This window comes from Quercus lobata, chromosome 7, assembly GCF_001633185.2.
Source record: "Quercus lobata isolate SW786 chromosome 7, ValleyOak3.0 Primary Assembly, whole genome shotgun sequence".
Lineage (NCBI taxonomy): Eukaryota > Viridiplantae > Streptophyta > Magnoliopsida > Fagales > Fagaceae > Quercus > Quercus lobata.
In genome coordinates, this window is record NC_044910.1 from 4,551,566 (window position 1) to 4,564,629 (window position 13,064).

General features: G+C 32.4%; 1 protein-coding gene across 1 annotated transcript in view; it reads left to right on the plus strand.

The window, feature by feature from the left end:
• Positions 1 to 7,132: 7,132 nt before the first annotated feature.
• LOC115951422 (aminopeptidase M1-like) overlaps positions 7,133 to 13,064 on the plus strand; it is an 8,279-nt gene continuing 2,347 nt past the window's right edge. The window contains exons 1-10 of the mRNA XM_031068634.1: positions 7,133 to 7,312; positions 7,802 to 8,062; positions 9,002 to 9,147; positions 10,019 to 10,121; positions 10,268 to 10,454; positions 10,539 to 10,632; positions 10,805 to 10,958; positions 11,074 to 11,178; positions 12,520 to 12,636; positions 12,710 to 12,823. Coding sequence (XP_030924494.1) covers positions 7,226 to 7,312; positions 7,802 to 8,062; positions 9,002 to 9,147; positions 10,019 to 10,121; positions 10,268 to 10,454; positions 10,539 to 10,632; positions 10,805 to 10,958; positions 11,074 to 11,178; positions 12,520 to 12,636; positions 12,710 to 12,823 — 1,368 coding nt within the window. The 5' untranslated portion in view covers positions 7,133 to 7,225. The remainder of the gene's footprint in view (positions 7,313 to 7,801; positions 8,063 to 9,001; positions 9,148 to 10,018; positions 10,122 to 10,267; positions 10,455 to 10,538; positions 10,633 to 10,804; positions 10,959 to 11,073; positions 11,179 to 12,519; positions 12,637 to 12,709; positions 12,824 to 13,064) is intronic.

Genomic DNA, 13,064 nt, shown 5'->3' on the forward strand with positions numbered 1-13,064 from the left:
TTCACGACACCAAACACGCATGCAATAGTAAAGAAAGAAAGAAGAAGAAAAAGAAATGAAAAGAAAAGAAATACCTTTAACAATAAAAAGAAGTAAAAATAAAAGAAAAACTCTAAAGGAAAACTAAACTACTTAAAAAGAAAAGAGTTGGGGAGGTATTACCAAATATGTGAAGAAATTTAATGCCTAAAACCTCTCCAAACAAAGTGGAACGCTACTCTAATCGCCTAATCCCCGACAACGGTGCCAAAAACTTGCTGCAACTTAAATAATACTCCCAAATGCAGGATTGTTGTGAAGTAATAACTTGATAAGTCTGAGGTCGAATCCATAGGGAAAAGGGATTTGATTCGTGAACCACAAGAGAATAAAACTAAAACAATAAAGTTTAATTGAAGAGATTTTTGATGGTTTAGTAAAGGTATTTTAAATTGAGAGAAAATAACAATATATTAAGGCGCTAAGGTTTAGGGGTCCACACACAACACATTTATTAGTAGTCTTAACAATATTTATTTTATAACTCAACTAAAATTCATACTAAGGATGATCTTAGTAGGATGATTTAACAAAAAAAACTCAATAATTAATTGTCTAAGGTAGTTTCATGAAATTGATCGATTTTAGGCAAAACAAAACTAGTGAATTAGTTCGCAGGGATTACTAAACATTTAACGTGCCCGGAGTCTACGATAAATCAAAGGATGATACAAAACTAAACACTTTTCTAGATGAGTAAAACAATAAAAAAAATATTAAAACATAAGCATTAAAACTGATATCGCTCCGAATCAGTAAGGTGGATGGCCTGGCTTCGGTGGGCTATCGAAACGGTTGAAGGCCTGCAAGGAACAAAACACAATCAAAGAGGAGACCGGAGAAGACTGGTCAAACCCCTTCCGATGGAGAAGTTAGTCTCGCAGAGAAGGATGTTCCAAGTATTTGGGGAAATTGTCTCAGAAAAATCTTACCGCTATCGGGTTCAGACCGGTCCTTTATATAGGGAGCTTGGGACGGTTATTTGTCCAATAACCTCCCTAGGATTTGTGGAAGCCAACAAGTCCGGAGTTAACTTCCTCAACGGCTATAAAACTGTAACCGCTAACGGAAGTTAACTTATTTGAAGGACTTGTTGAGATAGTTGCGGGTTTAGTCGAAAGTTCTAAGTGTTGCGCTTTCGTCCGTCTGGTGTAGGACGGTTTGGTCGTCCAAGGGTATCAAATGATTGTTCATGGACGACCCTCATGGACGAGCATGTCGTCCATGGGAGACTTAAATTATAGAGTGGTGCCATTGTCCATGAACGTTTCTCCTTCTTCTAGGTTAACTCTTGGATCAACCTGCACTGTAGGCTCTGGACGATCCATTTGGACGAGCTAGAGATGGATTATTTTCCGCTTCTCTATCAAAAACCAATAAATAATTGTTAAGAACATACCAATAAACGGTCGGGTTTCACCCCTTGCCTTAGCAAGGCTTCAAACAACCATAATACAAATAAAACTCTAAAAACTGTAAAGAAACTTTAAGAAAACCTAAATTATGTTCTACGGCAGCTCCTCTCTGAATTTTGCTCTAAAGAGCCTTTAAAGAGGTCAAGGAATCCTATTAAAAGTTGAATCCCCGTTTGGAGAAAATCTCAAGTTTTTAGGCTTCAATTTATCGACGTTTTTGGCCCATTTAACTTCATAATTCAGACTTTTGGTAAACTACAAAGTTGTAGCTCTTTAAGCCCAACTTGAATCATCTCGATTGGACATCTGAGCCGAAATTTATGCTTCAAATACTAACTGGTACGCAAGCTGGAATCCTAATCCGAATTGAACTTGGATCTGGTGCAAATTTCCTTTGATTCCTTTTTCCAATTGGAATTGAATATAATTGGGTTGGCCTTCTTTGACTTCATCATGGCCCTTGTAAAATTAAAGTCCATTAGATTTCTTCTTTGCACAAATCCACCTATTTAATTTCATCATCCTACAAAAAACAAATTCACGCATTAAAATTCAATTAAGCACAAAATTGATTATTTAGTATTATTCCAAAACCAACTATAAAATGCATGAATTAACTCAAAATAAGTATGATAATGCTTTCTAATAATGATATAAATATGCAAAATTAAGCTATTTTCAATGTGTATATGCAGAAAAAGAAAGAGAATGTCTGAAGCTAAGTGGGTATGGACAGAAGTGGCTTATTTGTGGGTCAATGGGGCTAACTACGAGCTGAAATTTGACAGAATAACAAGAATAATAGAGGTTTTCAGAGGGTTTTTTTTTTTTTTTGGGTGTCTTGTGGGCTGATATGCTCAGGCTTTTATAGGGGAGTTTAAGGGAGCATTAATTAGCAAAATTCCAAAACGTAGGACTGATTTAGGGGTAGAATAGCTGTTGTGAAATTTTAAAGTACTGGCAAGTGTAAGAACCGTACCGAAATATAATTTGACAAGAACGAGGTCGAACCCACAGGAACTTGAATGAACATAGGAAAATTAATCAAATCTTAACCAAATTAATCCTAATCTAGTTTAATAAAAATTGGTTGTTTGAAATTAAATATCCTAAGCAAATAATTAAACTAAGCAAAAATATAACATAAAGTAGTAAAGAGATGTAAACAATCTAGAGAAAGGAATTATGGTTTTGGAATCTGCCTTGTTAATTCATATCAGCATTTTATGATCATTAATTTTTACCAACTACTACATGATGATCTAGAAATCAAGCTTGCTATCATGGAAAATATTCTCATTAAAATCCTTGTTTTAAAAATCAAAAGCATGTTCTTCTTCACTTTGTAAGTATAAAATCAAATCATCAATTGTATTCATTGACAAACAAATCATAAGAGATATCTAATTTTATAATCAAGAAATAATAAACCAAACATTCAATTAATTAAGATAAATCTTAAATGATGAGAAACACATGATTGAAATCATATCTAGGATCCCATCTTAGTCAATTGTTATGAAGCAAGAACAATTTAAATCATTAAAGAAAAACTATTGTGGGAAAAATCAAATCACACAAATATTACTAATAATCCTTAATAAGGTTTCATCCTCAACCCTAATTATAAATTTAGCTACTCATAAAATACTAAACATTAAACTAATAGACAAATAAAATAGAGAAAGAAATAGTCACAATGCTATCATGGAGAAAAGTTACAGGGAAGCCACATGCGGCACTGTCTCTTGCTACAATTTTCTATTTTACATCTCAGTCCTAGCACTAGCCTTTATGAATTTTGCCCTAAAGAGCCTTTAAATAGTTCAAGGAATCCTATTACAAGTTGAATTCCCGTTTGGAGAAAAATCCATATTTTTAGGCTTTACTTAACCAACGATTTTGACCCATTTAACGTCAAAATTTGGACTTTTGGTAAACTACAAAGTTGTATCATCTCTATTGGACATCTTAGCCGAAAGTTATGCCAAAAATACTAATTGATGTGCAGGCTAGAATCCTAATCCGAATTGGACTTGGATTTTGTGCAAATTTCCTTTGATTCCTTACTCCAATTGGACTTAAATTTAATTGGGTTGGCCTTCTTTAACTTAATCATGGCCCTTGTAAAAGTAAAGTTCATTAGTTTTCTTCTTTGCACAAATCCACTAACTTAATTCCATTCTCCTACAAAAGACAAATTCACGCAATAAAATTCAATTAAGCACAAAATTGATTATTCAACATTATTCCAAAACCAAATATAAAATGCATGAATTAACTCAAAATAAGTATGATAATACTTTCTAACAATGATATAAATATGCAAAATTAAGCTATTATCAATGCACATCAATAGCTGATATAATTATCCTAGGATTTGGCCTGAAATTGGAGATTTGCTTTTGGGGCTATTTTGCTTCTTTGGGCAATGTCACACATGGGTAAAAATCAGCATAATCATACATTAAATGCTAAGAATTCTGAGATTGTGTTCAGCCAATGGGATTAAGGCAGGTATTAAGGAGAAATCCTAGTACTGCAATTGAGATTTGGACCCTAAAAAGTAGGATTCAACACCCCAAGCTAGGTGTCAAAGTTTACATTTACTTTAGAGGGTTATGCTGGAGATCCCTTTATGCCCTCCAAACCACATGTTCCTAAATTTTCCCCTTTAGGGTTCATGGGCTTGGTTTATGAATCAACTACATACATTTTTGGTAATAAAATAAACTATTTAGTTCGCTTGGAGGTCTTGGTTATGCCTTCCTTAAGTTGTGACCAAAACTTGGAGAGGAAGGATGTTTATTGCCCATTAGCCTTTAGGTGTCAGCCTCTAGTACTATTCACATCAGAGTTGGCTAATTTGGTTTGGGAGCTTGGTTGCTTCTTGAGACAACCTCCAGCAGAAGGCAGAATTGAATGAAGTTCTCTAGCTGGGTCAGTTTGCACACATGGACTATTTTGGCAGAGACTTCATGTTGGACTTGGCCATGAGGGTTGAGTATTTTGGTGGGCCTTTGACATGGTGGTTCTCTCCACTTGGGCCTATCATTTTTATTTCTCATTAAGAGCCCTACAAAATGGACAAAGCTACCATATATTGCTATGGATTTTTATTCAACTTGAGCTTTAGTTGTTAGTAAAAATGGAATGAATCCATGAGCTTTAATAAATATATATGATAGGTTTTAGGTATTAATTTCCATGGGTTTTAAATAACAACTTGTATAGTTTCTCATAATTTTTGCTATGGTTTATTTTTGTAAATGATATTTTCTTTGAGGCTTTTAAATAATGACCTCCAATATTTCTTGAGAATAATATTTATCATGGGTTTTAAATAGAGACAATATCCACAAGTTTCAAATAAAATATGGTAACAACCACTATAGTGGAATAATGTGATATTCTCATGAGTTTTTCTATAGATAATCATAATGGGTTTGTAGGATAAATGATTATCATGAGTTTTGGAAATAAATATTATGAATATTGTGATATAAGATAAATAATGACTACTAGTTTATAATGTGATATGAAATAAATAAATATCATGGGTCTAAGATAAATAATCATAATTTTCCATGGGCTTTTATAAGATGATTGCCATGAGTTTTGAAAATAGATAATTGCCATAGATTTCATGGGCTTGTAATATTATAGTAATAGGTTTAAGAACTTAAAGTATTGTTCATCATTGGACTTTTAAGTGAAATACTTATGATATAGTATTTTGCCAAGTATTAATAACCTTGGACTTATGATAAAATAGTATTAAATAGTTAGCTTAGACTTTTGATAAAATAGTGCCAAGTAGTTAGCTTGGGCTTTTGATGTTGCCAATAAGAATTGGGCTTTTTTGATCTTGCCAGCGAGAATTGGGCTTTTGATGTTGTCAATGGGAATTGGGCTTTTATGATATTGCCAGCGAGAACTGGGCTTTTAATGTTACCAATGAAAATTGGATTTTTTTGATATTGCCAGTAAGAACTAGGCTTTTGATAACTAAATTGCCATGGGTTTAAATCATGAGCTTTGATCATGGATTTGAATTCCGTTGATAAAATTGTTTTACCATAGACTTGAATCATAGGTTTTTAAAATATTGCCAAGCATAAGTATTCTTGGACTTTAAATAGAATGGAACGTGTGTATTGGGCTCATAAGGCCGGTTTTGGGCTTAACTAAATAATAATAATAAAATTTGATAAAATATGAGTTTTTTGGGTTTTTTGTGATAGTTTATATCATGACCCAATTTAGATATTAAGATATGAAATATTTGTGGTCAACATAATAATAGGGCAAAATAATATTTGAGAAAAGCCCAATAACTTATTAGTGGTGTTTGAAAATAAATAGGTGGTACTTAAAAAAATGTACCCTAACACAATCAATTCATGGTATTGCCAGAATTCAAATTCTACCCCCTTCTTCAGTTATATAATTATTAATTATTGTACGGGAAAAATTAATGGGTGCTCAAAAGGTGTTGGTTTATAAACTTTTTTATGAGAAAAGAAACAAGTAACCTTTTAACAACTTCTTATATTTCTCATGAAAGTAAGTATCAAATATTTCCTAAAATTATCCATTAAAAAAGAGAAATGCTAATGCCACAAAAAATATTACAATTTTTATCACAACTCGTCGTGTGGTAATAAGTTGTAAGTGGTGGAGATGTGTACCCCTATGGACCCACTATTTTTTTTCAACTATTTTTGTAGTATTAGCATTTCTCATTAAAAATTTCCTAATGCCCTAAGGGCACACGTTAACAAACTTGGGAAAAAAAGTACTTCTCATCTAATATTCACAATTAATACACTGGTGTACACATTTTGAAATGCGAAAATCCATGTTTAAAGATATGTTAAACGTGAAAATGTACATGAAACAAGAAAATGCATATTTTAAAAAATGGATGCGAGAGAATCAATACCATTTACACCAAAATCAAATTCAGAATTTTTGTACATTCAAAGAATCAAAATTTGTAGGCAAAATGCTGGTAATTTACTACTATGTTAGAGCAAATGAAAAATAAATAATAGTCAATAAGGGACGAGATCTTCTTTGGAATTCATGGACATCAAATAATTATCCCAATGAAAATACAAAATTTTTAAAGGACAAAAGTATATATTACATTGAGGCTTTGCATCTTCCCCTTTACTGCTTGTCATAGTTCTGCAGTGATAATCAAAATGTTTCAAACCAATTTCGTTGCCTTTTCCCGAAGTAAACTGATTCCTAGTCATTTCAATTGGTTGTTGCCTAGCGATGGTACAACCATAGTCCCAAAACTAAAAGGCAGTGACCAAAAGTAAAACACAAAACAAGCTATTAAGAAACGTTAAACAAATAAATCTTGCACAATCTTCTTTTTCAAGATGACATTGCGTAAGAATGATAACAGAGGAGGAGAAGAAATTGATACAGAGACAAGTATAAATCTTAAGGAAAGGGAGAGAAAGGAAGCAAAAGACAAAATAAATTCTTCAAGATGAAAATTGGATAAGAATGAGTGGAAAGGAAGAGAAAAGAATAGATTGCTTTCTTCTTTCCATATCAAGCTTAAGCTTTAATCTCCTCCTCTTTCACTCAACTGCTCTTCTATTTAAGAAGCCCGGACTGTCCTTACAATGGTAACCTTAAAATCATTATAAAAAAAAGTGACAAATCTTTGACTCTGAAATTGATATTGATACAATAATATCTGAGTTTATTTTTTTTCTCCAACTGGGTATCTCTAAAATTTGCCAAATATGTCGTACATTAAGGGCATCGGCTGTGGATTGCTCCTCGCTCTGGCGAGTTATTTTTACATAAGAAATAGGCGGCGTCCCGATTCGGTATGAAATTTTGAAATTAGTATTTCTTGTTATCAATTTAGCAGTATGAACAAACCTACTACTACGTACCACATAACTTCTTTAAGACTTAGGTTTCTAACGTATGAGTTCATTGTTCATAGATTATCTCGTAACCTATCCAAAAAAATACCATATTATTGAAACATTTGACATAGTTTCTCATTCTATATTCATTGTCATCATCATTTGATCATCTAGGATGACAATATTAATAAAGATGTGCACTTAATATATTTACTAGTCGCTAACTCGAGTAATGCGCGGAAAAATTATTTATATATATAGTTATATTCTCTTATCATTTATGAAACAATAAATCTATTTTTAAATTCTCCACATGAAAAAATAAATAAAAATAGTTTATCATTTGTCAATCTATATAAATTCTCAGAACTCTAAATAGCCCAATGTCTACTCTTTCCGTTTCAACTTCAATTCTTAATTACTCTATTTTTTTTTTCTTTTAAGCGAAAGAATATGAAAGTTATGGTTTCCATGGAGGAATTCAAAGGGCAACCTCGGCTCCCAAAATTCGCTGTCCCAAAACGCTATGACATAAAGCTGAAACCGAACCTCACCACGTGCAAGTTTGCTGGCTCCGTGGCTATTGAGCTCAAAATCGTGGCAGATACCAGTTTCATCGTCCTCAACGCCGCTGAACTCTCCATCGATACCACCTCCGTATCTTTCACCCACCCAGCTGCACACTCTTCTAATTCTATGCAGCAGGTAATACCTATCTTATCTATCAGCCTAACTTTACTTTTAAAGTTAGTTTAAACTAATGGTAAAAGGTTTTGTTGTAAGTGCTTTAACTTAACATCCTAAAATATCTTGTTTGTTGAATATGTTAGAATAGATACAAATAGAGAACACAAGAATACATGGATTACGTAATTTAGTTTACTTAAGGGCTACATTTTTATCATATGAGTGTAGTACACATCCTTTGTTATAATGAACTCAACATGAGTACTTATAATAGGCTAAACTTTGAGACTAATCATATAGTAACTATGGTTAGTAGACTTCTAGTATAAGTAGGAGACTTGACTTACTCATAAAGTAGGATTAGGTTTAAGCCTATTATATTGGACTAATATATTTGTAACATTGTTAAACTTTAGCTTGATTGATTTATTTTGTTTTTGCGTTGTATGAGCTCTAGCTTATTCAAAAAAATAGTCAACCTTGTGATTATTTGAATGTGAGACTCATTGACTGAATTTGCATTTATCATGACAAACCAAATGACATGTCTTTTAAAAATAAAATGTTGAATGAATAAAGATTTGGATTTGGCAAAAAATAACTATTTAGCCTTAATTTTTGAACTATGTAACCAAACAGCCTACTTTTCAAACAATATAACAAAATACCCTTGATTTAGAACGCGATATTACTAATGTTGAGTTCTATGCGTATTTTGCCACTTAAATTTTTTTTGAAAATTTTGCGTAGAAGTTCCACTTAAAATTATGCATAATACTCAAGATTATGCACAATACTCAAGATTGGTAATATCAAGTTTTAGGTAAAACTCGACATCAGCAATATCAAGTTCCAAAATAAGGGTATTTTGCTACATAATTTAAAAAGGGGTTGTTTGGCTACATAGTTCAAAAATTAAGACTTAATAGCCATTTTTTTTCCTTTGGATTTGTGCAGGTGTTAAAGCCTTTAAAAGTTGATGTGGTTGAAGAGGACGAGATTTTGGTTTTGAACTTTGTTGACACTCTTCCCATTGGTCTCGGACTTCTCACTATCCACTTTCAAGGATCTTTAAATGACAAAATGAAGGGCTTTTATATAAGGTACATATTTTTGTTGCAAAAAGGTTTTTTTTTTTTTTGGGGGGGGGGGATAAAACAAGGGAATTTTTTTAAAGAAAAACCCTAGACTCGCCTTTAGCTAGTCAAATCTATAGAACCAATTGTCGCATATTTTTATTGCAAAAAGTTTAGAGACACAAAATTTTTCATAATATTTTTTGTTCACTTTTGTTGACCTTAATCTAATATGGTTGGTGAATAATAAAAGTGATGTAAGTGGTAGATCCATACAAAAAGTAATGTTACTTCAATTACAACTTATCTCCTTAGTATACATGTTTCTATGCAAATACCATATTATTCCAATCACAACTTGTTATCTCAGCAAATTGTCAGTGGGGTTCAGTCAAAATGTGTTTGTGGCAGTGAAGATGTGCATGTGTATGTGATGACAAAAAATGGGTTCAGTTCTTGGGAATGAGAATCATTTTTATAAAATTATGTTTTGCATTCCACTTGTATAAGACCAACTAGGATGTAAATTACTTAAAAATTTTAATTGATTTTTTTCCCATTTAGGTAAGTGTTGAATTTAGTTTTTATTATCAATTTGAAAAAAACAGTTAAAAAAATAAAAAATAATTTTAAAAAAAAGTTCTTTTAAATTCAAATATACTTAAAATGATTAATTTTTATTTCCAAATTCTGTTTCAGATTATCAGGCAGGCCTTTGACCATATTAATTAAAGGTTTATGTTAATGTATATACTCTCTTTAATGGGATTGAACCTATGATTTCACCCTTCACGATTTACTTATGAATGGAGCTAATTATAAATGCCTTCTATTTTCTGGTAAATGAGAATTTTATTAGTAATGTGTATATAAATTAATAAATGATTTTGCTTTCCAGTACATATGAGCACAATGGTGAGAAGAAGAATATGGCAGTTACACAGTTTAAACCAGATGATGCTAGGCGATGCTTTCCTTGTTGGGATGAACCTGCTTGCAAGGTGACACAATCTCTCTCTCTCGCGGTTAATTTAAGATCTTGTGACTAAATTATTTTTGGTTCGGAAGTAGATTTGCTTGATTCTGTTTCAAATGAATGCAAACAAAAGCTTATTTGGCCCTTCTTTTTGGGCATTGAGTTTTGCAGGCTACGTTCAAAATCACATTGGATGTGCCATCACAACTAGTAGCTCTTTCCAACATGCCAATTATTGAAGAAAAAGTGGATGGGGATTTGAAGACAGTTTCATATCAAGAATCACCAATCATGTCTACATATTTGGTGGCAATTGTTGTTGGTTTGTTTGATTATGTGGAACATCTTACATCTGATGGTAAAACATTACACTATGTTCACTGTTTCTTGTGGTATAATATGATCCTTGTTCTTGATAGTGTAATCTTACATGACTTTACAGGAGTTGAAGTTCGAGTATACTGTCAGGTTGGTAAAGTAAATCAAGGGAAATTCGCATTGGATGTTGCTGTTAGGACACTTGAATTATACAAAGAGTAAGTTTTACTGTGAATCGCAACCAAACTACTGATCACAAGACACAACATACAAGTCCTTAGCTAAATAGTGGACACTGGATCATGGTTATTGGTGATCCAATAAGTCGTTACATTTTTGTTCTTATGTTGTATTATTTGAAATTCCAATTAACCATGATAATTTCTGCAGATACTTTGCAGTGCCTTACTCTCTTCCCAAATTGGATATGGTTGCAATTCCTGATTTTGCTTTTGGATCCATGGAGAATTATGGTTTGGTTACATACTGTGAAACAGCTTTGCTCTATGATGTTCAGCATTCCACAGCTGCTGATAAGCAGAGGGTAATATGCATGTTGTGAATGTTGCTACTTTTGTTAGAATTTTGTTTGGCTAATATAGTATGAAGCTATTGTTTAAATAACACTACACAAAATGTTTAATTATTATTTGTCTCAGGTTGTGATTGCTGTAGCCCACGAACTAGCACATCAGTGGTTTGGCAATCTTGTAACGATGGAATGGCGGACTCATTTGTGGCTGAATGAGGGGTTCGCAACATGGGTATTTATTGCATTGGGTTGAAAATGATCCAAACTGAGCTGCTGATTAAAATTTCCAGATTGGCTTTTATAATTATGTTTTGAAAATGAGCCAGGCTCAATTTTATCACCAAGCTAGATAATATGTTCATCCTTACATCATTTATTTTGTTCATTAAGCTAAAGCTTGTTCACACATCTTTTGATAGGATTATTTCCTTCTCATTAACTGTTTATATATTTCAAAATACATGCTTACATATACTTAGTTATGCTTTAGGTGATATCGATCAAGTTAATTTGGTAGGCTAATTTTCGTCATTTATGGCCCTATAAAATAAAGTTCATTAACCTTGTCTTCACACATAACTTTTTGCTATGAATTAGACTATTTATATGTCATTGTTTTGTTGTGAAAGTACATGCAAAATAATAAAATAGCAAGCTGCGCAATACACAAGATTTAACTTGGTTAGGCTAACTCCAAGCCTAACTTTGCAGGCAATCACAACAAAATTTACTATTAATAATAGGAATTACAATCACAAAAACTCTCAACAATAAACTAACCCAAAATCCCAATACACCCAAAGGTGCCTCACGCTAATCACTAGGCAAAGTTAGTCTATCCCTTGTACAAGACAAAGCTTTGCTCTAACTCTCACACACAATAAAGCTACTTTACCACTCCTTTTATAAGGGACAACACTCCTTACTACTTCTCTTTTCAATATGAGACTAACTCTTTTAATATAATTGGTGCACCTCCTTATTATTCTTCTAACCAATGTGGGATTCCAAAACCAATGAGGAATTCTTGCACCTTCTATCAGGCGCTGGACTCAACATGTTTATAACTTTCTTAAAGAAAGTTCATTTAAACTATATATATATATATATATATATATATATATGTAAAAGTCAAGCCTTAAGTTCCGCTAACTACTTAATACTATGTTTTAATTTGATTTTTTTATCAATCATGCCTCAAAAGGTTGGCTTGAGCCTAACTTCATTATCATTATTAATCCACTATTTCACATCTTTTTTTTCTTTTCTTTTTTTGTGTTAAAATGTTGACATTGTTAAAAGTGGACATTCTTGCATTAGTTGCAGATATGTATTTGAAATAGTAGATGTGAGCTAGTGTGAAAAAATATTTTTCCTTATTAAATTAAACTACATAATTTTTTTTTTGTTGGAACGTAGCCCAAGCTCTTTGTAAATGGTTTGGTTTTTTTTTTTTTTTTTTTTTTTTTTTTTTTTTTTTTTTCTCACAGCCAGCATGGATCATGTGTCTATATATTATTCCTTATTACACTGTGTGCTGTAAATTATATATCGTTTATTTCAATATGTGCAGGTCAGTTATTTAGCAGCTGATCGCTTGTTCCCAGAATGGGAAGTGTGGACTCAGTTTCTTGATGAATATACAGAGGGTCTTGAGATGGATGGGCTTAGAGAGTCCCATCCCATTGAGGTACTATAATTGCTTTAAGGAATTAGTATTATTACTTTTTTGAGTATATCTCAATTTAAGCGTACCTTTTTAGGTGAAGATAAATCATGCTAGTGAGATTGATGAAATAATTGACTCGATAAGTTACATAAAAGGTGCATCTGTTATCCGAATGCTGCAAAGCTATCTTGGTGCTGATTGCTTTCAGGTTGGTTGTTAGATCCTATACTGGTATATATTTCTTGTCCCAAGTAAAAATATTTCTAATTATTGAAGAAACTCTTTTCCCTCCGCTCCCAAATTCACATGAAATTTAAGTCATGAAAACCCTTCATAAAGTAAGTCCTAGAAAAAGATAGAGCAATAGGAGTTTTCTTTTTGCGAGTTCGGAAGAGGTTAGAGAGGTTTTGTTCAAAAATAGTTGGATAGAATAAGAGGTTTAGGAAGTA